The sequence below is a fragment of the Limanda limanda genome, chromosome 5, assembly GCF_963576545.1.
Source record: "Limanda limanda chromosome 5, fLimLim1.1, whole genome shotgun sequence".
In the NCBI taxonomy this organism is placed as follows: Eukaryota; Metazoa; Chordata; class Actinopteri; order Pleuronectiformes; family Pleuronectidae; genus Limanda; species Limanda limanda.
The window spans coordinates 12491616-12517884 of NC_083640.1; the positions used below are offsets into that span (position 1 = coordinate 12491616).

The window sequence follows — 26269 nt, forward strand, 5'->3', positions numbered from 1 at the left end:
TTCTGTGGATTCCAGTCTGAATGGTGAACTATTCCTTTAAAGTATCACATGACACTGCGTGCATGTTTCTCCACCTTCGTCAGGGGACAATGAAGGACTCTGTAATCTACTTTACAAAAAACTGTTTAATAAGTGCATGCATGTCTGATACAGTCTGTACTATTCAATTGTTTTTGCTGCTGTAAACACTTTCATTTTACTTGGTTTCTCTGATTATGTGTCCTGTCCGGCATTCAGAAGCTTAAAAAAAAATGAAGACTTAAACCAAATAATCAAAACAAAACGGAATACAATCGGGAGAAAAAAAAAAAAATTCAGCTCATCTCTCTTATATACTCATGATTCCAGCAAGAGAATTTATTCTTAATATAAAATAACCATAGTTTTCTGAAAGACTTTGTTCCAATCTAGAAATCAAAGTAAGAAATAAAGAAAACAAATAGACAGAAATGAAAGTTTCAGCACTTTGCGCATGTTGTCACATCCTTAAAATAAATCAGTCACTAATTACAGTATAAAAAGCATTAACGCTCATAATCCAGTTACCAGAAAAAAAGGAAGGGGGGTGGGGGGGGGGAAGGACTAGCTTCTTCATGTCAGTTTCCTCATATTGAGCCAGAGGGGGGGGGTACACTTTGGCAACCTGTGCTATAAAAACACAGCGGGTACACAGACACCTCTTGAAATTGTGATATTTGGCCGTTGTGTACCCAAACTCAGAATCGTGAACAGAGTTTCTGAAGGAAAGGTAGCTCCTGTGCATTCAGCTGTCAGTCACTGGCTCAAGTTTTTCTTTTCTTTTCGTTCTAAGTACTGCATCGGTTGTGGTACTCAGCCGCTGTTGTTGCATAGCTCTCTTTGTGGTGAACGGGACAAGATGGCAGGTGGGTGGAGATGGGCGGGACTATCAGGAGGAGGACATGATGGAGGGTGGTGGTGGTGAAGGAGGGGTTGCCATGGTGATGAGGGTAGAGCATGCTCGGCCTCCTCTGTGCTGCACTCCGGCGGAGGAGACTCGACGGGAGGATGGGAGGATGAGAGGAGAGGAGGAGTGCAGTACTACCTGTTGCTGTTGGACATGGCATACTGAGTCTGCTTCTGCTGGAGGAGCTCTGTGATGGCCAGCAGCTTTTTCAGCACATGCTGCAGAGAGGAGACAGGAGTAAGATCATTATGTTGTGACAGGATGTTACAGACAGGTTTGTGTGTGTGTGTGTTCAGATGTGACGTCACAGGGCTCTGACCTGCTGTGCTCCCCTGTCGTTGCTCAGCGTCCGCAGCTCGTCTGAGTGTGTGGCACAGAGCTCGTGCAGCGCGGCCAGGTCCCGGGACAGGTCTGTCCTAAAGTGCTCGGTGGCTTCCGGGAGGTCAGGGACATTCTGGTGAAACACACACAAGGTTCTTATAAGCTTGTGAAACAGAGGTAGTCGTCAGGGTCTGCATTAGAGCTGCAACGAGCAATCATCATTATCTATTAACCCATTCAGACCGGATGCGACCTAGGAACGTCTTAAGAGCCGCATGAGAAGTTTGTGTCTCATCCACATTTCATCTTCTTGAAGACATGCGACAGACGGAATACTCGCTGGAAAGGCTAAATGCTTAATTGTTAATAAAGTTTGTTTGTTTGTTCGTTCTCTAAGCCGGCAAACAAGTTTTTAAAGTAGCATTTAGGCCAATAGCTCACGATCTAAGTGAGGGAAGCGATATTGCAGCAAATTACAGCAGAGTTTCATTGAAGAAAAATAAAAATGAATATTCAGGCTCAGGTGTGCCTGCTGACCTGAGCTCAGTGGGCAGGAGACATGTTTAGGAGGATGAGGAGGGGAGGGGGGGGGGGATTTATGGTTATAAAAGAGAATATACATATAGTTTTTGTTAATATAAGCAATTCTATCAGCTCCTCAGCAAATCCTCAGGTTTTAGGTGGTTGTTTTTTAAACAATGTTTCGTTTTTTTCAGTGTGTTTTTTACTCAGCGCCTTGGGTCAGCATGGGAAAATAGTTATTTGCTTCATGTCAATTAATCAACAAATGTTTTCATCTCTACGAACAGTAATTTGATCAAAAGGCAACAATGTGACTCACCCCTAACTCATCCAGAAACATTATCATCCTATGTTTGTTGTTTTTGATGAAAGGGTTCACGCCCTCCATGTAGGGCTCCTGTTCGGGAATAGAAAAGACAGCTGTGTGTTGTCGACATACATTTTGAACACCTATACTGAATACTGAAGGATCCTGGAGGGAAATTCAAACCTTAGCACCAAATTCAACCAGGTTGGCAAGGTTTTGGACAGACTTGGCCACCAGGGTGAGGGTCCTGCCTGCTGTTGTGGATGGAGGGTCTGCAAGAAGAGATCACAGAGGAACTCACACAGTGCAACACATCACACGGTAAACAGGAAGGGTTTTGTGTGTTTGCTTTTCAGTGGACACCCACCAGCTATGATGTTGAACATTCTGGGGTTGAGGATGGCAGGACAGATCAGTCTTAAAAAGACAAAGCCACTGGAGGAACAATAGATAAGGTCAGGTTAGAAAACATTAGAAAAGAATAACAATGTTCACATGCTAAAATTAAAGTAAAGGTCCTAAATGCAGGGCAAAGATAAGCTGTCTGCTTTTAATCACACAAAACAAAAGCAGTGCTCCTACATTGTTCACTCGGTTGGATTACCTTACAACTCTCGTCCGCATGGTGGTGTTGGCGGACCATTTCTGCTGCACAGACTTCTGCAGACAGCCGTAGATGAACCTCAGTGTCCTGGAATGGTCATCAGAGAAAGACAGCGATGGGGGTGTTGGACATTTCTCTTTTACGAACTAAATCAAACGATTTACTGACAAAACTAGACAACACAGCTGTCTGGGCGGGTGTGCATGCTTACGGTGGAAGGATCTCAGCGGCCATGAAGATCTTCTCCACCAGCTCAGACAGGATGTTGAGGAGATGAGACAGGTTCAGGTTCACGTCCTCATTCTTTTCCAGTTTGGAAGGGTTCAACTAAAAGCAAGGATTGATGAAGGGAGAAAAAACAAATGAAGATGGATTAATTCACATTTACAAGATTGTGAACCATGAACATTCTTAATTCATTATCCTGCAGTAGAAGCAAAGATAAGAATTGTGTATTCCATGGATTTTTTAAAGTATAATAGACAAAAGACAAGTAAAGAAATTATACCCTATGAGACTTACATATCTGTGGGTAAATAAACTTCATGAACTGAAATATTTATTGTGGTGTCGATTCTCAAAGAGCAGCCTTGAGACCTCCGCCAGGCTGGTGCTGTTTCAGTTTTATGTTTTGCTTTGAGACGGAACAGCAGCCTTGTGCGGCTGCTGCTCTGACAATGATTTAAATGCCATGTTCCTAACCTTGTACCACAGATAAGTGCCAGATGACAGATGTATTATAGAGAGGGGAAACCTCTGGAGGTCTTTACCTCACACGACTGTTTGCTCTCCATGATCTTGAGGATGGTGTCTTTGAGAGCATGGTGGACGAAGGGCGTGGCTGTGGCCTTCATGTACTGCTCCATGAGAGTGCTGGCCAGTGTGGTTGCTCTGAACAAGGTTGTGGCCTCATCTGGGAACAAGGGGAAATAAATGTATGAGCACATGGTTCTTTATATTTCTGAGTTGACAACAATACAAACAATGAACGGAGACCTGAAAAAACCCTGCAAACCTAAACAGAAGGATTGGAAGTTATTCCTTTTCATATTATTCAAGTCCTCGCTTTAATGCGGGTGTTTTTCCTACCCTCCATGTTAATCTCTCTGTCGTTGAGTGTCCTGAGTAGGGGGGCTTCATCCTGCTCATGTCTGAAGATCCGAAGGAGTAGGCTTGCCAGTAAGGTGCGGTCCTGACCACACACATGGGCCAGAGCGTAGATGACATGGAACTCTTTCTGCAGGATCATCTGCAAAAGGACACACAACGATGACATCATTGTCATTTTGAGTGAACAACAGAGATGACAGTTGATGGACGTTGCAGTCTAAAAAAAACTCTCAGTGGGTCAGACCTCTTTGAACTCGCTGTACTCCTCTTCAGGCATGATCTTCTCCATGGAGTAGCGGGCACGTACACGTAAGGAGCCCGGCTCTATGCCCTTCAGAGGCACGTGGGAGCTGAGAGGGAACCACTCATCAATCATCTGGCCCTTCTGCAGCCGGTTCAGCTGGCAGCGCATGAACACTGAGTGGGAGAGATGCGAGTTTGAAAATAAAACAAGAAGAGGTGAGGTGAATGCACTGGCTTAGAGATATCTATATTTGTTTTAAAAGTGTTATATGTACATTTTCTCTGCCTCTGAGCACAGTTTCTTTTCGGGTGTCGGTGTAAGTAACATGTGTTTACAAGACAAGAGGTTAAAATACAACCCCTGGGAAGCACCACTTATTTAGGGAACAGGGAAAACTTTGTTTTGCAAAGAAAACAACCGTTAACGCTAATTTTGGCTTTAATATTAACAAAAACCTACTTCAAAAGTTAATAGCAGTACTTACAGATGTCACTGTCTTTGCTCTTTTTTGTCTTGTTGCTCAGGCTGATTTCAAATCTGTTGATTTCACTCGACAGGTCACTGAAACAACAAATTAATACATTTAGTAAACAGCATGAAAATATTACTAATTTCAAGACAGATCTAACTCAGCCGGATGTGAAGAGGATAAAACAGTCAGTGAGGCAGAAAAGTGGGAGAATCCAAAGTAGGAAGATATATGAGCAGCTATGTGATATACTCACTCAAAGATGAACTCTTCAGTGAAGACGGGGTTCTGCCCGTCCCGAGGGTGCGTCTTTGCCACCTGGACGCTGTTCAGGTAGATGTTACAGTAAGGGCTGTTGAAATACTTCACCGGCAGCTTGTGGGCCTCCTCCACATATAGCACTAGGCTGCTCACCTGTCAGGACATGAGGGAATTAGCACAGAACACATATATCCCAAACTTTGTCTATATAGCACTTTTCTTGGAAGAATGTAACAAAGTGTCTTACACAGAACAAATGAGCAGGGATAGGTTGAGAACAATAATTAACATTCTATTTTGGTTATTTGTTTTGAGATGTTATTACCTACCTATAAGATACATGTATCACGATACAAATTTCCCTTACTTAATTTAACAAGCCCTATACGGAAGGTGCTGACTAAAAATAGGCCTTTGTAACTAACAGCAAGGCTCATCTAAAATTTAAAAAGTGGAATGGCTTGGTTAAAAAAATTGTAATCAAGACAAGTGTCGGAATTATGTAATGAGGCTGTAACAACACAGACACACACACACACACACACAGCACTCCCTCTAGCACACAGGTGTATATGAATAGGTTCAGCCTGCTGAGGACTGTAAAAACATAATGGATTTTCTGATGGTCCACTAACCCACTGATTTCTCTCTATGCTGCAGATGACTGCTCTGACAATGACAGACGGGTCCATTGTCAGAGATAATGTGCTCTCTCCAATGAAGCCATGACACAAAACACTAACCTTAGAGATCTTTAGTTATTAAGAGAGGTGTAAATTGTTTCGGTTCATTATGAAACTGTGGAGGAACAAATTAGACTGAGGCGGGCGGCCACGGTGAAGTTAATTAATGGGAAACACTGAATCATGTGGGCATCTGTCACAGTTATGCTCAGGTTTAATCAACTTTGAGCATCACATTTTGATTTTATAATTAGGTTCCAATAATGTTCTTACACCTGAGAGATAAATACCTTTTTACTGTTTTGTTTGAATGTGTCTATCTACTGCTTTACTGTGTATCCATGAACACACACTGACTGATTGTATCTGTACCTGTCTGAGCCTCTTGTTGGTGGTGGGCTGAGTGGTTTTCCTTAGGTTACTGCAGAAAGTTTGAAGGCATTTCATCCATTCCTGTAAAAAAAGAAAATGATTTATAGAATTTAATAGACACAGTTGACATGGGGCCGTCTCTGTAAGGGCGCACTGCAAACTGTGTGCTGGTCTTACCTGTGCCTGCTCTGGAACCTCTCCTGCAAAGTAGAATATGTACTGTTCCTCACTAAAGTGCTGGACAACAATCTGGAAACAGTTTAGCCTGAAAAAGTCAAACAGAAAAGGAGATTTTTGTATTCATTTAGCCGAATAATACCTCAATAAAACAATTTTCTCCACGTGGTGTCCATCCATTCAACTGGGAATACAGAACTGAATGATAGAACTTCCTAAACCCAGAAACAATATTCTGATATCTCACCTGCCAAACAGACTGTCATGCACACCATACACGGAGCACACACTCAGGTCGATCAGCCCCTTTGGTTTGGTGGCTCTCTTCTCGCTCTCAAAGTAGATGAGCTGGGCGTCGTTTCCTTCCAGGATGAAGTAAAGATTCTTCCACCGTTTGCCTTTACCTGAGGGCCAGATGGACATAAGGGAAGTTGATTGTACTGGATGATCCTGACTGACCTCACCCGGAAACTAGACTACGGTAATGTCATGGATGTTACAGGGAGCTACTGATAATTTGTGATTCAAGGCAGAAGCTACACAAACCTTTGTTGAACAAGAGGTAGCCTTTCTTCACAATGTTCTTGTAGAAAGCATCTTTTGTTTTCCGTCTGATAGTGTTATAAATCTCTCTCCCATCCACCGTGTCAGTAAGAACTTGTTCCTGGTGCTACAGTAAAGAAATAAACAAAATATCTCATACTCAGAAAGACATACAAAACAAGATATGGTTAATATTACATTTATTTAAAAAAAAAAAAAAAAAAATCTGTTGCTTCAGAGGGATTCTTGAAAGTCACAATTGTAAAAGAATAGTGAGCAACCCAATCTTATCAAAACCCTTACATTTTTTAGCCAAATACATAGAATCAAAAAAGGCTTAATAATGGCACGAAGCAACTTAACATACCTGCACTGAAACTGGTTCTTTCAAGTTGTAGCCCTCAACAATCTGTTCCTTCTTGTAATGGTCAATGATGTCATCAACACTGACAGAGAGAGAGAGAGAGAACAAGATGCAGCACGTTAATAACTGCAAGTCAAAATACACACCACATGCTGAATATTCTACAAATTAGCACATAACTTAACTTATGTTATTCTGTTATATAAAAACCTGAAGGCAGGCACATTGCCAAAAAACACACCTGTTGTAGTACCTCCCCCCCATCATGTACTGATTGTTGGGGGTGGGGGAGACCTTAAACCTTTGGATGTTTTCATTGGTGCGGAAAAAGAGCGAGTAGTCCCCAGGTGTGTTGTCTGATGGCCGGAGAAGAAAACTGCACACCTGGCCAACTGTGAAAGGAGAGGCAGCGGAGGAATCGACAGAGGGACCAAGAGAAAGGTTTTAACGCCTGCTCAGCAGAATATTGTGATAAATGGACTTCAATGTCAGAATGACGATGTCACAAGTGATTAATAACTGCAGCCTAATGAAAGGAAAAGAGGGATAGTACCTGTCATCAGCAGGTTGTAGGCCTCTTGCTTGGTGACCTTTCCATGATACCAGCTGTAGGGGAAGAGCAACAGAGAGAAGAGCGACCACTGAATAAGGTAAAATCAACAAAAAACAGATGTTCAGTTACGCCAACTATAATAACATGTCTCGACACTGACATCTTTAATAAATGGTATCTCTGTTGAGAAATGAATCACTACTGTATGAAAATACATCATATGAGCCTTTTCATGTTCAATGTAATGTTGCAAAGAAAATAAATGACCATAATTTCATCAGATTGTTCCTACAGAGGGCCCTGCGCATTTGGCATGCTCTCTTTTTATTTATTAATTTATTTTTAAGAGCTGGCAAATTGGTCAAATTTGAAGAATTGCCAATGCTGAAGGACACAAGTTAGGAGAAGATAATGACTCATGTGGAACACACTGTGTTGACATGCTGGTCAGCTTGTTAAAGTAAATATAAAAACATTATTTATGTCTTGGAAACAAAGGAGGCTGACAAGGTTGATATTAACCTGTACTGATATATTGTGTAAAAGGATGCACCCGCAAACTAATGCAAGTTATTAGTCAGTGCATCGAAGAGCATGTTTACCCAGGTTTGAAGAATGACCACTGATCAGTTATTGGATAATACGTTGAGAATGAAGAACTTACACTTTTCCCTCATGTGGATCCTCCTCCCGCCCCTGAAAAATGTCAGAAACAGACATCTTTTAGGACAAACAACTGAGATGGATCAATGACTGCAGTTTTGCTGTCATTTACAAACTGAAATGATTTATATGATTGTTCCCTTAACATTCTCTAAGCCTTCCTGTCTAGTGCTTTACTCACCACCTCCTCCACCAGATCCTCCACTATAAGGCCTTGCTCCTCTGTGCGAACGTTGGTCACCCACATCCAGCCATCATCCAGCTCATTGTGAACGATAAACATGTCCCCTTTTAGGAAGCTGAGGATACAATGAGTCAAAGCGGACATTAGAAGAGAAAACCAAATCACACATTTTTGTAAACTGACAAATAAGGGCACTGTGTATCTACAATACACGTTGTTATAATTTATCTCACTCGGTTGTTCCCTCAAGGCAATGTGATCTTTATGTTGGGAATTAAATATGGGATCAGCACAACTATATCTTTATCAAGACATTTTCCAACTTATTTGGTAAGGGTTGCAATATCATAGTTCTGCCAGCAGGTGTCCTCATTGAACCACAACATTTGAGCTAAATGTTGCATGTCTATCAACTCCGTAAATCCTGTGACCCACTAGCAAACCCTGTGTTGAGGTTGACTTCAGACAGATGTTTATCAGATTCCGGAAGCCAGGGATAGCAGGGATCATCAGAGTGTGTGCCTACTGCAGCTTAATAACAGGGACAAGAATGCTTTATATCAACAAGTCCGATGATGTACTTTCCAGGCTGCTGTGATGGGAGAAGCAGGCCTTGGACATGCCCCGCCCCCAAAAAAAATTCTGGCAAAATTGGAAAAGCCAAAGTCAAAATAATCAAATTTTAAGCCCTGTGCTCGTCTGTGTCTCAGAAATTATAGTTCAGGAAAGCAACTGGTTTGATATAATAATGTAATACTGTCTGTACAAGAATAGAAAAGTCTCCTTTTCTGAGATATCCTAGGAGACTCACCTGATCTCATCAGTATCTGGCACTTTGGTGTATGGAAGTATGGCCCTGACTCTCCTCCTGTCCTCTACAGGCTGTGGAAACAAAAAAGAATAAAACTCTCATTCTTCGCCTTGATCTTTCATAACTTAACTCAAAGCCTCAAACAGATATGTTTTCCAACCCATCTTTCAACCATGAAGCATTTCATCAGGTTAAGTACTTTGACTTAACATGATTTGAAGAGATTAGGTTCCATTTTGCAAACCTTTATTAATGATTGTCCTTTTTTGGGGTATATTTTAAAATGGTTGAAATCGGGTTTGCTACATCTTTGCTACTTTCCTATAATAATATTGACAAATAGCATTAACATGCTACTATATGATATCAAGTTTTCTATTTCTAACAAAGAAAAAACACATTGCTGTCAGCAACAACCCAGTCAAACCACCAAAGAAAAGAAAAAGCTGAATTTCACAATATTTATTTTAAGAAACAACTACGAGAAGGAGAAAAATGGTAAATATCAAGTAATGAAATGTCACACAAGCAATGGAAAGAGTTAAGAATGTGGAGTCAGTCTCACCTCTGGGGGGGCCACTGGAGAAAGCAATTTCTCTCCTTTTAGTAAGCAAGACACATAGCTGTAATAACCAATCAGGTCCGACAGAGAAGAGAACCGCCGCCCACCAATGTAATAGTCCCCACACATGGCGATTATCCTGTTGAGAGAAAACACAACAATGATTAAAGACAGCATGGTTATTTTTAACATATAGGCTAATCACTGCACTGAAGGCAATGGAAAATGTTCAACATTCATTCCTATGACAGTGTGAGACTGTGTCAACATTGTTTTTCATTAGAGGGCTTACACCACAGATGAAACAGATCTCGTAATAACCAAGACAAAATAAGACTTTAAATATCTGAACCACAGTCCTTTAGAAAATAGTGACTATGTCTCTAAAGCACTTGTTTGAACTATATCCCACTGCAGAGCGACTAATCCTTATTATCTGCTCATCACTTGAGTGGATCTCTGATTGTGGGATTATAACAAAACAACACACTATAATATTACTTATTTGCTGCAAGCAGCATCAAACGACATTGACCTTTTGAAGTGTAGGTAACATGCAATTAGCTTTATGTTCATAATTCACTTACAACCCTCACCCCTTTCAGCATCAATGTCATCATGTTCCCACACCAAACCACTGTGACTGAAGGACATGATGTCATTGTTACTTGATTTATAAGATACATGCCTTGAAAAAACATCTGTGTCCCCCCCCAGTAGAGCAGTAGAAAGAAATGCTATTAAATGCACAGATTCACGTTTATTTAAAGGTTATATATATATATATGATATTCACTGCAACTCTATGTCTAGTGCCAGCACCTTAGACCAAAACGTGTGCTTTGTATGCCACACACTCTCATCGTTCTCATCAAGGTGTTGTATTGTTATACAATTTGTGGAGGTTGTGAAGCCCAGTGGCCCCTAAACACACAACCTGAGGCACGAATGAATACAGATACCTTGTGTACAGGGACACCACAATAAACAATCCAGCTAGATGCAGTTCATACTGGTAAAATAAATCAGCCATATTCGCAGATTGGAGCTTCTGTCAGTATCTGAGCTTTCATAAGTCGCTTCAGTCCGTTAATGTGTGTTTGTGAAACACACGTGAGCACAGAGTGAGAACCCTGATCATTTTCAGAAGGCAGCTAGTATCTTCCTGTCCTGTGTGTTGCTGTTAGACTGTAATAAATATAAGATGTGGTGTTGATGTTTTCTGGTTTAAACGCACCATCATAGGCAGGTGACGAATGTGACATCACAGAGAAGAAAGGGGTGAATATTAACGTTTCCACAACATGGTCCACACTGCTGATCTGAGCTAGAGCCATCTCTTCCTATATAGATGTAGGGAAGGGCAACAAAGTACCATGGAGGGAATTGCATGCGCTAACATGAATGTGTCCCTGGACTGAACCAAAACAAAACACAGAATCTTGGATACCAGCCCACTCAGGAGTGTGACTTCATTCTCTGCTCAGGATGCCATGAAACAGTGTTTCAAAAATAAACTTTTAAGAAACAGAAAAACATGATAAAAAGAAAGACTGTTAGCAAAGTAAGTAAAATGGTCTGGATAGATAAAGTGCTGACTTTCATCACATGCTCACCTTGTTTCTTTCAACACTTAAACTTACAGAGACAGCTGTTGAAACTGCTACCTTTAACAACTAAATGTTGTTTTCACAAAACTGCTGATTGGTCTTTTAAACAAAAGATACTTTCACTTTAGCATATCATAGCATAAAAGTATGTTCCCTTTTTTAGGAAGAGCAAATCTTCACCTTTTTTGTGTGAGCTGCAAGTTAATGTGTCTTAATAGTGAATATGGCCAATCCATTGAGGGGAGGACAGATTGTAATGTTTGATCTATCTTGTTTATTGAAAGTTATGTTATAAATTACACTATGGTATTACTGCTAGACAAGTGCACTGCCCCTTTTCCTTTTAGCTTAAGTCCGCCTACTCACATTGCATGAAAGATAAGTCTTCTGTGTAACACACACACACACACTAAAGGGTTTCAGAGGACACAAGTGTGCAAGTTGAAATGCCTCACAGAAAACACTATTCTCCAAAGTATAGTCAGTTTGAATTACTGTAACACACTTGAGTTGAAGCAGTCTGCAGAGGCACAACAGGCCACTTTTTAAACCTAAACATTCTTCAATATCAGCACATGTCGTGTCTGTGACTGTCTGTCCTTCTGATTAGCAGCTAATGAATAACTTCTGTAGTTCCCCTATTTTATCTGGTAACCGAAGGTGGCTGGCTGCCTGCTTGTTGTCAGATAACGTGATATGTTCCGTTTCACCTACTAACAGGACTCTACAGAGAGAACAGACAAACAGTTCATGTCACATCGAACTCTTAAGTCTATTCACTTAACAAAGCTCCTCGGGTGTAGGCTGTTATTAATACCATGGAAGACAGGTTAGCCATGTCTACATAGCTTCTGTATTGATACGGTGAACACAAATGAGCCTACAAGGACCCCAAAGGTTTCCAGGAAGACAATGGCATCGATGGATAAATACAATTAACCGGACAACAAATGTGTCGGCACCTGCAGGCCAATTCACATTATTTTCCCCCAGGATGCTAAAACAAGTTAACCAAATTATGATGGGACCACCTTGACATGTTGATGCAAAAACACAAACTTCAAACTAAGACTTTTCAGCAGGCTCTTGATGCAGCTTCAGAATGGGTCTTTCAATGAGATTAGTGGATTTCTGTTTGTTGTGTGTACTCCATCATACCTGAAGTGGTTGACCACGTTGGTATTGCTGAGGAACGACAGGACAAAGGAACCGGGCCGGCGGTCACTCTCCCTGATGAGGTAGCTGCCAGGGGTCCGGGCCTGGCGCAGCCGCTCCTCAGCAATGGTTCGGTCTAGCTTGCCATGGTACCACCTGAGATGAAGAGAAAAGGATGAACCAATTAGGATGGGGGAGACAGGTGGATGGTGCGTTAAGACACAAACTATGAAAAGCTGGGACATTTTAACCAAAGCGAATCTACATTAAGATATGATTGAAAGGAACCCTTCGTAAAGTTATTAGCCTATTCAAGAGGGAAGTGCTCATTGCTGTTGAGAAGTAAATGAACCATTACTGCTTGATTGGTTGAATTTATGTAGTGCCTGGCAAAAAATGCTAGGATACAATATCAACATGGTATTTAGAATGGATTCCTCACAACAAAAAGGAGACCACTAATCACACACACAAGAGTAGTGGCCACACCACTAGCAACCTCCTGAGGTAAATATAATGTGAGAAAGTTATGGTTTGTTGTAAGACGGTTGTTGACTTTGGAGACATACAAATGTGGGTATTTAATTGCTCAAAAATGTAACCTTACATATAATATCCTGATAATGACTTCTCTGCAATTAGAATCACATTCTTTTCATTCACTTACAGACTTGTAAAGGGATGCAAGTAAATTAATGGAATGTATGTTAATTATTGATAGACTGATAACGAAATCAGACAGTGAAGCTATATGAAATGTTACGACCTACTTTCACGAGAGTATGACCCAGACAAGATGAGTTGGTCATGTATTTTTCAGACAAATGGACTGAGGAAGTCGAGTAAAAGCTTGAATTCAGAGGCTTTTATTTTTTAGTTTCCTGTACACCATTAAAGTCTCACTTCTTCTCTCCATTAAACAGAAGCCTGAGCAACAACACTGGTTACAATGTCAGCAGATGAGACAGGATTTGACAGGGCTTTTGCTAGTTGGTGTAAAAAATTAACACTGTTTTCCAAAATTAGGCCAGTGAGGCCTCTCAGAATGAAGAGCAGGGACTGGAAAAACATCCAGCGGTGGCAAGATGAATGAGGTGCTGCAGCAGCTCTTTTCACAGGAGACCTAAAGGGGCTCCCATCTGGTTTAGGTGAGTCGAGGTCTATATTTGTAAAGAAAACATGATCAAGTCTGTTATCACAGAGAAAGCTGCAGAGGGCTTGCTGAAGCAAATAGGGGGAGTTAAGAGTCTGTGAGGGGGCTTTCGGGGGATTTGGGTGATAAGAGATTTGAAAAGAGTGATGGAGAACAGTCAGAGAGTGAGGCCAAGCTGCCCTTAAGGGCTGAGGAAGCTGGGGAAAGTAATGAAGGAGAATCATCGAAACAGGAGGAACGATAGCTGACTGCTAAGAGACGAGTTGCAGAGAGCAGAGCAGGACAGACCACTCTACATCATTTCAAATTCTTGTGTCATTTCAAATTCATTTAAACTTAATTTGTAAAAAGACTGACAGCCCTAATTACACTCTCTGTATAATGACATTAAAAGACAATTTAGAAGACATTTTGGATATAAATGTCTAGTGCAACTAATCCAGAACCAGGTCAAAGACAAGAGGTCAAAGACCGAATTATACACAGAAGAATTCAAACAGGAATAAAGCTGCAAAAGCCAGTTACTGTTTCCATCGCTTGTAGCTTTGCTAAAAACAGACAGAGCAGCCTATGTCAGACACAACACAGCATGGATCATGATTGACAGAAAGAAGGTGATTGAAAGAAAGATGCTGATCTACTGACACAAAGTTGTAGAGGTACCAGTGCTTTATTCGACTGCCACAACAAAGTCCTTAGATTATCATTAAATATTTGAGTCAAGACTGATTGTGAATTTAGGGTTACCCTGTGTGTGTGTGTGCTTGATGTGTCACTCTTCACACATTAAATTAATTTTAAATCTATGGAGTTGTATCATGAATCTGGATTGTTACGATCACTTTAACCCCGATGTCTTGGCTGTGTGTGTCCAGTCTCATCTTGTGTTGCGTGTGGCAGATGAAATACCTACACACAATGTTTTTAAATACGTGTCTCAAATTCAAGAGCGAATAACTAACAAAGAAATCTTAAATACTATACATGTCATAATAATAATAAACACCAACACTAATGAGAAGTTAAAGTGTAAAGTGAGCACAGATCAGCAGGGGCGTGAGGAGAGAGGACATATGGCAAGGTACCCGGGCTGCCGCTACAAAATGAACATAGCAGAAACCCGACAGTTTGTGATTGCACGCATCGGGGGGAAGCATTACCCGAATTAACCGACATGAGCAAGAGGTTATAAATGTCGGTTTAAATACATTTTCGGTGTCCTTCTGATAACATCATTGAGCCTGTTTACATCACCAGCTATAATACACACCTCTCGAACACTTGAGTACACTGGCCACAACCTGTATCACACACTGAGTGACCTGAGCCTCTTCATGAAGTAGTCTGCTCAGTCTCCTATTATAGACGGCATCTGATTTACCAGAGCAGTCAAGTTTGTTGTTCAGGTGCATCTCAAGGAACTTGTGTGACCTTAGTGCACCCACTTCCTCCCCATGCGAGGCGATAGGTGTATAGGACATTGTGTTCACACAGGCACCTGCTCTGTAGAGAGTGTGGAGATGCTCCGGAGTCTGACAGCAACTTAAGAGAATAAACAAGGCTGGAAATATTTGTATTTGTTGTAAATAGTAAATGGATCAATTGAACACAACCAAATGCTGGATTTTAGTGTGCTAGAGGCTATTCTGTTGCAGTTTAGGTTACTGTTAATCTTTAATGTCTGTGGTATTCCTGACTTACTTCATGGCCTATAATTTTGTGTTGCCATGGATACTTTGGCCATGTGGATTTGTTGTAGTATAGTACCTTGAGGTCATCTTTGTAGCCTGGCTGATTCAATTTACACCAAACTTTCTGAAGATTTGAGGAAAAACTTAATATTTCATACTATTATTTCACTGCCCATAATGAAATGGAATGTAATTGGGTCAACCAGACTGAAAAGGTACTCTGATAAACAGACTGTGAGCTTAAACCATGACAATAGTGACAGGATACAGTTCTAGTATCAGCTTGAGGAATGTCCCATCATGTCAGTACATGAACAGCGAGCAGCCCACTGACGTCTTGCTTCCCTCTACTGACACTCATCTCAAAATAAGGCATTTCTTCCTCTGCCTACAGTTCCCTCACAACCAACTAAAACAAGCTAACTCATAGAATCTGCAATAAATGACCGGTCCTCACTCACATAGCTGTTCATTATTCTTAAAACCGAGTCACAACTAACCTGTTTGTGGCACCACACAACAGCCATAGTGTCATCCTTTCACCAGCGTAATGCCCACATCCTGAGTTTCATTTTCACACAAGTCACCCATTTATTCATTTCATCATGAGACAAAGGGCGAATACAATCCTTTCTCGCACTCAACTCATGATTTGAGGCATTTTAGACAGCGCCTGAGGCCAGCCATACAGGTCAGGGCAGGACAGGCACGTTGAATACTCGAGGCAGGAGATATTAGGCAACTACATATAAATAGAAAAAGAAAATGACAGAACAATAACATAAACAGATTTATCTGAGTTCCAAAAATTGTTTTCCTATAAAAGCTGTATCGAAAATGAAGGAATTAAAAATCTCCAGGGTGGAACGCATCACCCCAAAGTGTATAAAATATCAAATATATTACAGTTGCAACCAGCTACGGTTTGAAAAACACCACGTCTTTGAACCAATGTTCTCTAAATGAGGACACCACATAATCTACTGCCCAAAATCATTTAAGAATAAACATGTTTACAGGAAATGAAGCCCTGACTATATTTGGCAGGACTTAACCATTCAATAAGGTTCAGTTAATGGACTGCTGAAACACTCACAGATCATCCATTCTTAAAAATACTGTGGTGCGGAACATACTTAAATCAACATTTGATAATGATTTCAGGTAGGCAAAGATTCTATGCTTTAATGTTATCCTATCCGAGACAAATCTGACAAACAGCTTGCTGCCATGTCTCTCTCAATCTGTCTATCTCTCATTAAGCTCTTTTGTGACTCGCTCTCTCCAGCTCATGTCTCTCTTCCTTATTTTCTTTTGTCTTGATGGATGTTGCTGTGCTCATGCATCTCCCCAGATGTACTGTCAGCCCACATCAGAATCAAGAAGTCATGAAACATTGCTTTACTGTGCATTAGCCATACGCCTCAGTCGCACTGCCAACTTTGTATGGGGGGTACTTTTCTACACTGGAATTGAATGCCTTGAAATCACATGCACCATGTAGCTAGTATGACCCTTACTGATTTTTTTATGTGTAAGGTCTGCAAATTAGGTGGTCAGACAATATATCTATCCATTTGATCTAATAACATTGTGCACAATAATATGATTTAAGCAATATTTAATTTAAATCTAATAACAAATTAAATAGTTGATAAACTGTAATAATCAGCACACAGTAGAGATGGCGAGATACTAGTCGCGGGGATGATATGATGCCCCACTTACGCCGAATTCGCCCTCTGCTGCATCTCCCTGTGCCGTGTCCCGTGGTCTCACAAGGTGCACCCACTCCACTGATACAGCTGCTGGCCAAACAAAAACTGTGAGCTTCGATGTGGAAAGTAGAGCAAAGGCAGCTCCAAATCCATACAAGGCATGATGAGGTGACCCTGCTGCCGCCCTGGTACAGTCATCTCCCGTCACTAGGATCAACGAGCAATATCCACTGAAGCAAAGTGAAGACGAGGACACAGAGATGCTGACTGTTACCCCACATGCATTAAGTTGTGCTAACTAATTTGAGGAAAACTGGATGAACATGTGTTATCCTGTCCTGAAGAATTACACAGGTTGATCTCCAAGACTTAGACTGTAGCCCCGTAGTCTTTGCTCCCGCTGCATCCTCTGACTTTCTTCTCCTCCTACTCTGTTCTCTTTCTCTCTCTCATAAACTACGCATCATGAGCATGCTGCCGATTGGTTTTTGAAGCAGTGGTACAGCGAGGGTAGGAGTGGCATCTCTGCACACACAGGGACACTCATGTCCCATGAACACTCAGATACAGACAAACATGCGTTAGTGGAAACAAGCCATGAAACCATGTGACCTTTGAGAGTATACAGTATATGCACCTGGCTTCAACCATGCTTCAAAATCGAAACACAGGATGACGTCAAGATTGTTCACCCTGAAAGTTTCCATCAGGATTTTGACCACAGAACAGGCAATCAAATCACAAACACCACAGCAAGTCATGTAAACTGTTTTGGTTTCCGTATCAACCATATGGCCAAACAACTCTCATGCTAAATTGTGTCCCCATAACCATTTACCTATATTTGCATGCTCAAGTTTTCACAATGGAAAGAAAGTGAACTGGCAGCAGCTGTGGATTGGTTTTGTTTCAGCTTTACACACTTGTACTGCCGAGGCTTGTTAGACTCAGCCAGGGTGTTAGAATGGCAGCACAAATGGGCAGAGCTAAACCATATTGATGGAGAGATGGGGAAAGGGCATCCATGCATCTTCAGCTTTGCTCAGTCTGAAAACTAACCAACCACCACCATTCGTAAGCCCAGCCAGGCACACGGGGACCAAAGCAGACATCTCGGCTTTCCTGCTGTGAAAAAGACTCCCAGAAATAACATCATTACATCAGTGATAATAGGCTTCACTGTCATCTACCCATACAATATTCCTCTTGAATGCAGGGACGTCCAGTTAGGAACATTCACTTCCAGCTGAATTAAAACCATCATTGCAAGTCTAACTGTATATGGAGTAATTAATACAAATGTCCAAAGTGTTCTTTTGGATAAGCAACAATGAAGTAACAGCCCTCTTAAAAGAAAGACCTTAATTATACTTCCTGTGCCTGAGGTTATGTATGAAGTGCTATAACACTAAAGCCTAACACTCAAACACTTCCTGTGCAAAGTCAACTCAATCAGCACACCTAACTAATGTGAAAAGTCATTCATCATCTAAAATCCCTGGAATTGTCAAACAACTGAAATGCTTCTGAGGATTCCGCTAATGCCGCAGTGAGTGGCTCAGAAGTCTTGAAAACAGGATGTAGGAGAGAAAAGGGCAGTGTGGGTATTGGAAGGGCATGACAGGACATTGCATAACACAATGAAAATGCATGGAAACCATAGGCTTTCCCTTATCAATGCACAACACAGATCTTACACTAATAAAAGTGACTGGTGGGACATTCAATGGGTCCAGTAAACCAACAATAATAGGGTTGGGCACCAATAAGGTAATATGGTAACTGAAAATGGCAGAAGTGTCAGTTTCCTCGCTATTATTTGAAAATCCTGCTATATAATGTGCTTATAATAAAAACGTATGTCTGCAATGCAGTCAGTGGCAGCAGAGGCAGTCAGTGGCAGCAGAGACCCACAATAGTATTATTTGTCCCACCACAAGTTTCATGTCAGTGCCCTGTCAAAATGATCCATTAGGTTCAGCTTTCCAGCAAGGAATACTGCAGTAATTAAAAAAATGATGACAGGAAATCACAGGTTTATTACTAATTGTTGGGCTCACCAGTCCTTAAAAAAGTTGTGTAATTCAATCCCACTAATCAAAACCTGCTTTGTTATAAAAGTTTTGTAATTGGTTGGAACAACCTTCATCGTAGTTAAGCTATGCAACATCATCCACGTGCCCCTCCAGAATTCCATTGTATCTGCCACCCAACACAAAGTGAAATTAGGAAGTGTGGGTGCTCAATTAACACTGCACATACAGCAACGTTTCCGTAGCCAACTGCTAAATCTGGTTAACTCATTCACACAGCCACTGATCTTCAAATCCAAGTTTTCCTTCCCCCTTTTCTCTTTTCCTCCTACCACCACCTCCTCAGGGAAACTCTTTATAACTTGAAATCCTCTCTAATCTTCGTGGAAACTCAAAATCAACGACTCATTTCCCAACAAGCTGTTTGTTTAAGCTCAGGCGCTGGGCCGGAGGCTTCTAAAGGCAGCAGGAACGCTCAGTGCATGGGACCCAGTAGATATCTTTGCTCTTGCCTCTTCGTTGAGCCATCATCTGTGTCAAATTCTTATCGCATTTCTGCATTGTTTATGAATGACACCCTGGTGCACAGAGGTGTGAATGAATGTCACTGTTGTTTGGGTCTCACCACTCGCAACGACATTTTCACTGTACTGCACATGAGCCGTGTTAAGTTTTCAAAATTACTGTGCAACCCACACTGGGACCACTCAATAGTGTGGAAGATTTCCACCATCACTCTTCAGATATGCACTTAACAGGCTGCTAACATAACTCAAAGGAATACAAGATCAGTCTTGGAGCCCGATTACAGAAGGCATACACAGCTGAGTGGGCAGGGTGAGATTCAGAATCACTCAGACGAGTGTGGGTAGTCAGCTGTGAATGCAACACCCATTGCTGCCAATGCTAGATTTGCCAGTGGCAAATGCTATTATAGGCAGAGTGAAAAGAAGTACAAAAACAAATGCATAAGTCTTGTATTACACATACAAGACGGGATGTTCGCATAAGGGTCACAAAGTGTGACACAAGAGCAGTGGATTTTATGCCATTAATTTGGCCATTAGGTTCACTATAATGCCTGCAGGCAAACACTTCAGCTATGTCTATGACTGATTCATTTTGCCTCAATCCTTGTATATCAGATGAGGCACCTTCTACAGGAGAGCACCGCTGGATGAGACCTAACAGTGCCGTCTATCACAGTGCATCAGTAAAAACATTGTAGAGTGACATACCCTTGTTTTAACTGGGTCATCATTTTTTGCCCTGTGAAAGAAAAGGCAGCACCTTATAACCTGTCTGTTGTAGAGAGTGGTGCGTTGCCAGAAAAGAGGAGGAATAAGGCTGTGTACCTAACTCTGTGTCTAGCCCTGCTTATATATATAGTAGCAGGTGTGGCGACGATAAGAACACGAATTTACCACATGGAGCATTTGACCGCAATCTTTCTTTAAAGCAGAAGTTTGCAGTGTACATTTCTATGATAAAAGTAAATTCATATTTCATCGCTCATTTTAGCGATCAATAAAAAGTGACAGTATCGCTCAACACTTTCAATTCAGTGTCATGAGGGTAGGTCTCTTTTTGAAATAACAGGGTCATAATAACCAGAACAATTTACAAAACCATTAAGTCAATATAAGAGACTATAGCTTGTGTTGTGTCTTAATCAATTTAGTCAAATAACGCATCTCAGGTATAGAGTCAGTGACTCGATTTATTTTGACTCTCAACAGTGTGTAAAATTCATGCACAGGTGACAACTGTTACACTGCCTCTCTGCCAATCCTGCAAGTTGATAAACTGGAATGCAAGGACCAACCAAAGAAGTCCATATTTCCTTGATCTACTTCCAGTGCAGGAGCTAATTCTATTTAGAGTTTTTCGTTACCAGTACAGGCAAGACTTGTGAATTGCTGGCCTTCCACTCTCCCAGTTATCTGACAGGGAGATATAGGGTGGCTTCTAAAATAGGGGCATAATCCACACTCCAGGCCCAGTCACTTCCATATTTCACAGTATGAGGGCCAGAAATGACAAAGCTCAGCAGTTCTCTAATGAGACTGTAACAAATGGGAGGGCTGTATCTGGGTTATTACAACATCAGCACACGCACACAGGTTTGGACACGTGCTTGTAAGCATGCTTGAAAAGTTCATATAAATGCCTGTCATTATAGATACGGGTCATAAATACTACGGATAGGATGGACCTGCCATGCTTTGATCAAAAAGTTACAAATACTCATTAAGGCTGGTCTCACCTTAAATCACAGAGAAAACATATTTCTAACATATTGTGCTCATGAGGTCTAGGGACTGTAAATTAGCTGCAAGTATGCAATTGCTCATCCATTAATAAAAAACACATTTAATACATTAAGAATATAAAGTAGTTAGTATTCAGTGCAGTATTTCCCAGCATCTTGAGTCGAGCTAAGCTTAATACAGTCACAAGCTATTGAGATGAAATCCAATGATGCAGGTATGACAAATGGATAAAAATGCTGTCTCTGGATATTTGTATGTATGTTACCTATTGAGTTAAGCTACGACCACATAAATATGTTTTGTTTTTAAAACGACAACAAACAAAATATTGATACTCTAATACGATTGAAAACGCATCACATGACCATTCACGTACAGGGGTCATGAGCATGCTGGTGTAAACAGGAAGTAGATTGTCCACTCTGCAGTTTGTTGCTAAGTAGAAGAAAATCCTACAAACGAGAACCAGGAGTGGTGGTAAATTCTGTGCAACAAGCTTTTCAAGAATCTCAGTTTTAGGGGCTCAAAAACTGCAGAGAGGTACGGACACCAGGCATAACTGAGATTTTCAAACTAAAATGTATTACTGTGGACTCAGCCTTATGCTCTGTTTTGAGTATCATGTATCACTGGTATCCTCTCATTTATATAGTCGAAACAAACTTGCAAGTTATGCTCAATTTTTACAGTGCTTCTTTTTCAATTTTGTCAAGCAGTTGTGTTATGACGATGGGATAAAGAGCAGGAGAGGCAATGGTATTTTGATGGAGTTATTTTGCTTATTCATTGTTGATTCATCAAATCAAGTGATTATGTTTATTTGTACATACAGCTTCCATAAAAGATTACGATGCACTTCAGAACATTCAATACACTTATTGAAACTATTTAATCAATGCAAGTTCAGTAATGATATGTATAATCCAGCATTCTGCTATAAACACACCAAATCTAGTTGATTTGAGTAACGGATTTCGGGCATTATAATTTATCAAATGTCAAAGACAAAAATTTGGCCAAACTGGGATTATTTCATGACCACAACTGGGTTATTAAAACTCCACAGTACATGGAGCAGTGATACTGGTCTGTAAATGTAGATGATAACTGATGAAGAGTAGCACAAGTTACTGATGAACCTGCGTTAAGTCTCATTCAGAGTCCAGGTACACAGCAGCAGAGGAAGGTGGGGAACCAGCAGAAAGTTCGGGATGCTTCATAAAGGTTGCTTTGTGGGTTTAGATCATTTATATCAGTATACTTACTGGTTGGTGGGAGGTGCAGAGAGGGGGAACACCACCTCCTCTTCCTCATACTCGGGTCCATCCTGCAGGTCGCTCTCATCCGTAGTGCCGCCGAGCCCCGCGTAGCCTGGAGGAGGGGGAGGAGGTGGTGGCAGCGGGGGAAAAGCGGAGGGCCCATCCGGCCCGGTCGATGTGGGTGAAACCCGACTGGCCGGACCCTCCGAGGTGGGAGAGCAACCCACGCTGCCCGCGGTCCCTGAGCTCGTTCCCTGGAAAACTGAATGTCCACCTCCTGCTCCGCCACTCCCTGTTGCGGTCAGCACTGGTCCGGTCCCATCCCCACCAGCCCCGGGGTAGATCATGCTCATGTCGGGGGGTGAGTCCGGCGATGTGTTCGAGTGTTGCCGGACCGCTGGTGCCGGTGCTTGTCCCAGTTCAGCTACTCTCACTCTGCTGGGCTTGGGATAGTATGGGAAAGCTGCCGTGTCCGGGCCTCCACCGCCTGCCACCCCTGTCCCCGCCGTGACCGAGCCCGTATCCTCACTGCTGACCTCCGCTGCCATCATGTTGGGGAAATGCGTAGAGGGGAAAAAGTCCAGAAGGGAACCTGCCCTTCCCCTCCGTCCTCACAACACTCCTTCAGTGTTTGGGCTCCGGGGAAACAACACCAAAAGTTTCTCAAAAACGCGTTTAGCTAGCGTTAGCCAAAGAGCTAACTTAGCCTCCTTAGCTGCACTAGCGGGCGTTAGCTTCGCCGCACATTCGCTCCCTGTGAGTTAGCCACGCTAGCGCTAGCGGGACGGCTAGCAGCGTCGAGACACTTGAGGAGTCCTCGCTCGCTATGTCTTCATTGTGTCCTGAGTTTAAAGTTCACATAGAGAAGCTGTCTGCAAAGTAACATTCAACACGTTCCAGGTAGAGCATCGAGTCACCGGCGTTTCCTGTTGCTTTTCCTCGGACTTCACCCTCCGCAGACTCACGCCACTTGTCGGGGAGTGTTGTTTTATTGTCACTGTTGTGTGTAATCCTCGTCTTTTCTTCCAGTGTTGTTGTTGTTTTCTTTCCTTCCGAGTTTCCAGCCGCCTCCGGTGGACTTCACAGCCGACCCAGCCTCCCCGCCTACATCCCCGGAGAGGGATATCCCCCCATGCGAGCTGCCATGTCTGTAACCAAAGTAAAACACGTTTACCAGCGAAGTTCGCCTCTTTTTTTTCTGGGTTTGCGAGCTGGAGGCTGCTCGCTGCTCTTTCTCTCCCCTCCCTCTCTCTCCCACTCCTCACCCAGCAGACGCAGCCAAGTGAGCACCGAGCGGCTCAGCGTCAATCCATGACATCTTCACTCAGCTCTCCGAGACCTGGGTCCTGGATCCGAAATTCAATAAGACAGGGCTCACGTTGATTAAATATCAGTTCCTAACTATTATACTCAGAGAACTACAACGATACAACCTTCAGACAAGAAAGATACACGTTTATCATTTTATTTTATTCCAATTTATCAAACTATCCAAAGATAGAAAACCAGAAGAAATATGTATGTATGTTTTATACCTATCAATACATGTAGCACACACTATTTTAACTCAAATTTGTGTACTGTGTAGTTCACCTCCCTTATAAGGTATAATAGTGTTTATGCATATGTATGGTTCTATTTCAGAATCTCCTAATACGTAATACTCGTGTAATCATCCTGTGCCACTTAAAGTTCGTCTCTCTACTTCTGTAGTAAAATGTGTATATTATGTACATATTCTCTGTATTTTCTGTTCAATTTTATTTTAAATGTCTATTGTATTCTTTTTTGTACTTTCACTTGTTCTCCTGTCTACCGTATTCTGACTATCAGCTACTGAAACAAGTGAATTTCCCATCTGAGATATAATTTGTTCCAAACACTTGTTGTTTATTTTTCAATTTTCAAATGAATAAACAATGCAGACTATTAATTATTGTAACATATTTTGCAGCAAATTACATACTTCTAATTTGGAAACCTGTATCTCCTCCAACTTTTAACCTGCTCTTTGACCAAATATGGAAACACTGAACTTCAGAGGGGTTAACTCCTACAATAGTTCACATGTTTTTGAGGAGATATGAGTTCCTTTATTCTCTTGTTTGGAGAACTTGTTTAAACATGATCAGTGAAGGAAGAGATCATATTCACGTGGTGGCGTTTTCCTCTGACAATACGCTCAGGGTGGGAGGTTTGAATGCTGTTATGTTATGTTGTACTGTGATTCATGTTAATACGTTATATAAACAGAGAATCTGTCAAACTGATGCAGGATTCCCTCATGTTCAATGTAAATATGATTTGTTAGTCTACTGGATTCACATCATTCAGTTTATGTAATATTCATTCTTTGCTTGTGACTGAAGGAAATATGCATATGCTCCGGTGGGAGTTTTTAATTACCGCTGTGACACGCTGCTGAAGACTGTCTGAATGCAGCTCTGGCTGTGTGACAGAAAGTCTGTCTGCTCATTTAAGCTATGCTGAGAATTTCATTTTAATACAAGGCATGTGGTCGGGACATCCTGTCACACGCACACAGGCAAGGGCACAGTCAGAAAACATTATGGGACAGTGATGCTTTTTGGATTGTTTGGGGCGTTTAGAGTGTTGCGAATTAATTTTGTGTGAACACTATGGGGGCCATACTGATTTGCATTCATAGTTGTCTAGTTTTCGTTGTGTGCAGCAGGATCCTAAACCTGCAGCCACAAGGCAATCAAGCAGTCGAATGTTTGACTGGCCGAGTCAGACAAATGACCACAAACAACTAACAACCAGACTGAGGACGAAAACACAACCTGAAACCAGCGAGATTTGGATATGACTACAGGGCATCACCAGGGAGGATGGTAACAAATGTCTGCTGATGTTTATATGAGTAGACTTGGTTTCAGGGACCACAAATAAAGTGAAGAGTAAAATCATTTTAATTTCCTTTCTTTTCTGGGCTTTGAAACTCACTATGAATTGCAGATATGCGTATACTCTGTGAGGATGCATAAATTGTTAATGTGCTTTTTGAGCTACCTAAAGCTTTACATCATATTTCACACAGGCAATATTCAGCATAAAATTTAATGGCAATTGCCAGCTGTTTAAGGTATTCACATTTAGTTTATGCACAATGTATTTAACATATTTCCTTTAGGGCACTGTTTAAATTTGCCCTCAAAAAGAAAATGGAAGGGATAACAAAGTGAAAAGTGAAAGGGCATTTTTAACAAGGTATACATCAAACTCAGCTCACATAACTCAAACTCATTGGCATCTGGAGGGAGCGGAGTGAAATTGCCTTTTTGTAAATTCTGATGGCTCAGCTTTAAAGATCCCTTTAAACATCCATCTGCTGTTTGCAGGCAGGGAACTTGATTTGTCATCTCCAGTAAGTCGGCCACGGTCTAACCTTGACCCAACTGTCGAGCACCTACAGTGGTGTCCGCCTAAACCATCTAAAACCCTGCCCTCAGAGAGATGGATACTGTAGATAGGTAGGTAGGTCGGTAGATTAGATGGATGGATAAATGGCTGGATGCATGGATGGATAGCTGAGATAGATATTTGACATCTGCTTATCCAAACCTTTCCTGATTCGCATTGACCTCAGATCTAATTTGAGCCCATCAGGTCCCTCTCCTCGTCCACTCATACCACTGGAGTGCTCCTCTCCTGACAAATGGCTTCTGACATACCCGATGA

At 41.6% G+C, this 26269-nt stretch overlaps 1 protein-coding gene across 1 annotated transcript; it reads right to left on the reverse strand.

Annotated features, from left to right (window-relative positions):
- Positions 1 to 107: 107 nt before the first annotated feature.
- On the reverse strand, positions 108 to 23817 carry LOC133001318 (ras GTPase-activating protein 1-like). The gene is made up of 25 exons (XM_061070864.1): positions 22574 to 23817; positions 12444 to 12596; positions 9679 to 9814; positions 9114 to 9184; positions 8300 to 8417; positions 8120 to 8151; positions 7456 to 7508; positions 7144 to 7294; positions 6906 to 6984; positions 6542 to 6665; positions 6243 to 6399; positions 5996 to 6083; positions 5819 to 5899; positions 4759 to 4916; positions 4518 to 4594; positions 4034 to 4206; positions 3769 to 3928; positions 3450 to 3592; positions 2891 to 3006; positions 2680 to 2766; positions 2443 to 2510; positions 2259 to 2347; positions 2088 to 2165; positions 1245 to 1379; positions 108 to 1143 (listed from the first exon to the last, which is right to left on the reverse strand). The coding sequence occupies exons 1-25, from the start codon at positions 23116 to 23118 to the stop codon at positions 1060 to 1062; spliced, it is 3156 nt and encodes a 1051-aa protein (XP_060926847.1). The 5' UTR covers positions 23119 to 23817; the 3' UTR covers positions 108 to 1059.
- Positions 23818 to 26269: the final 2452 nt, after the last annotated feature.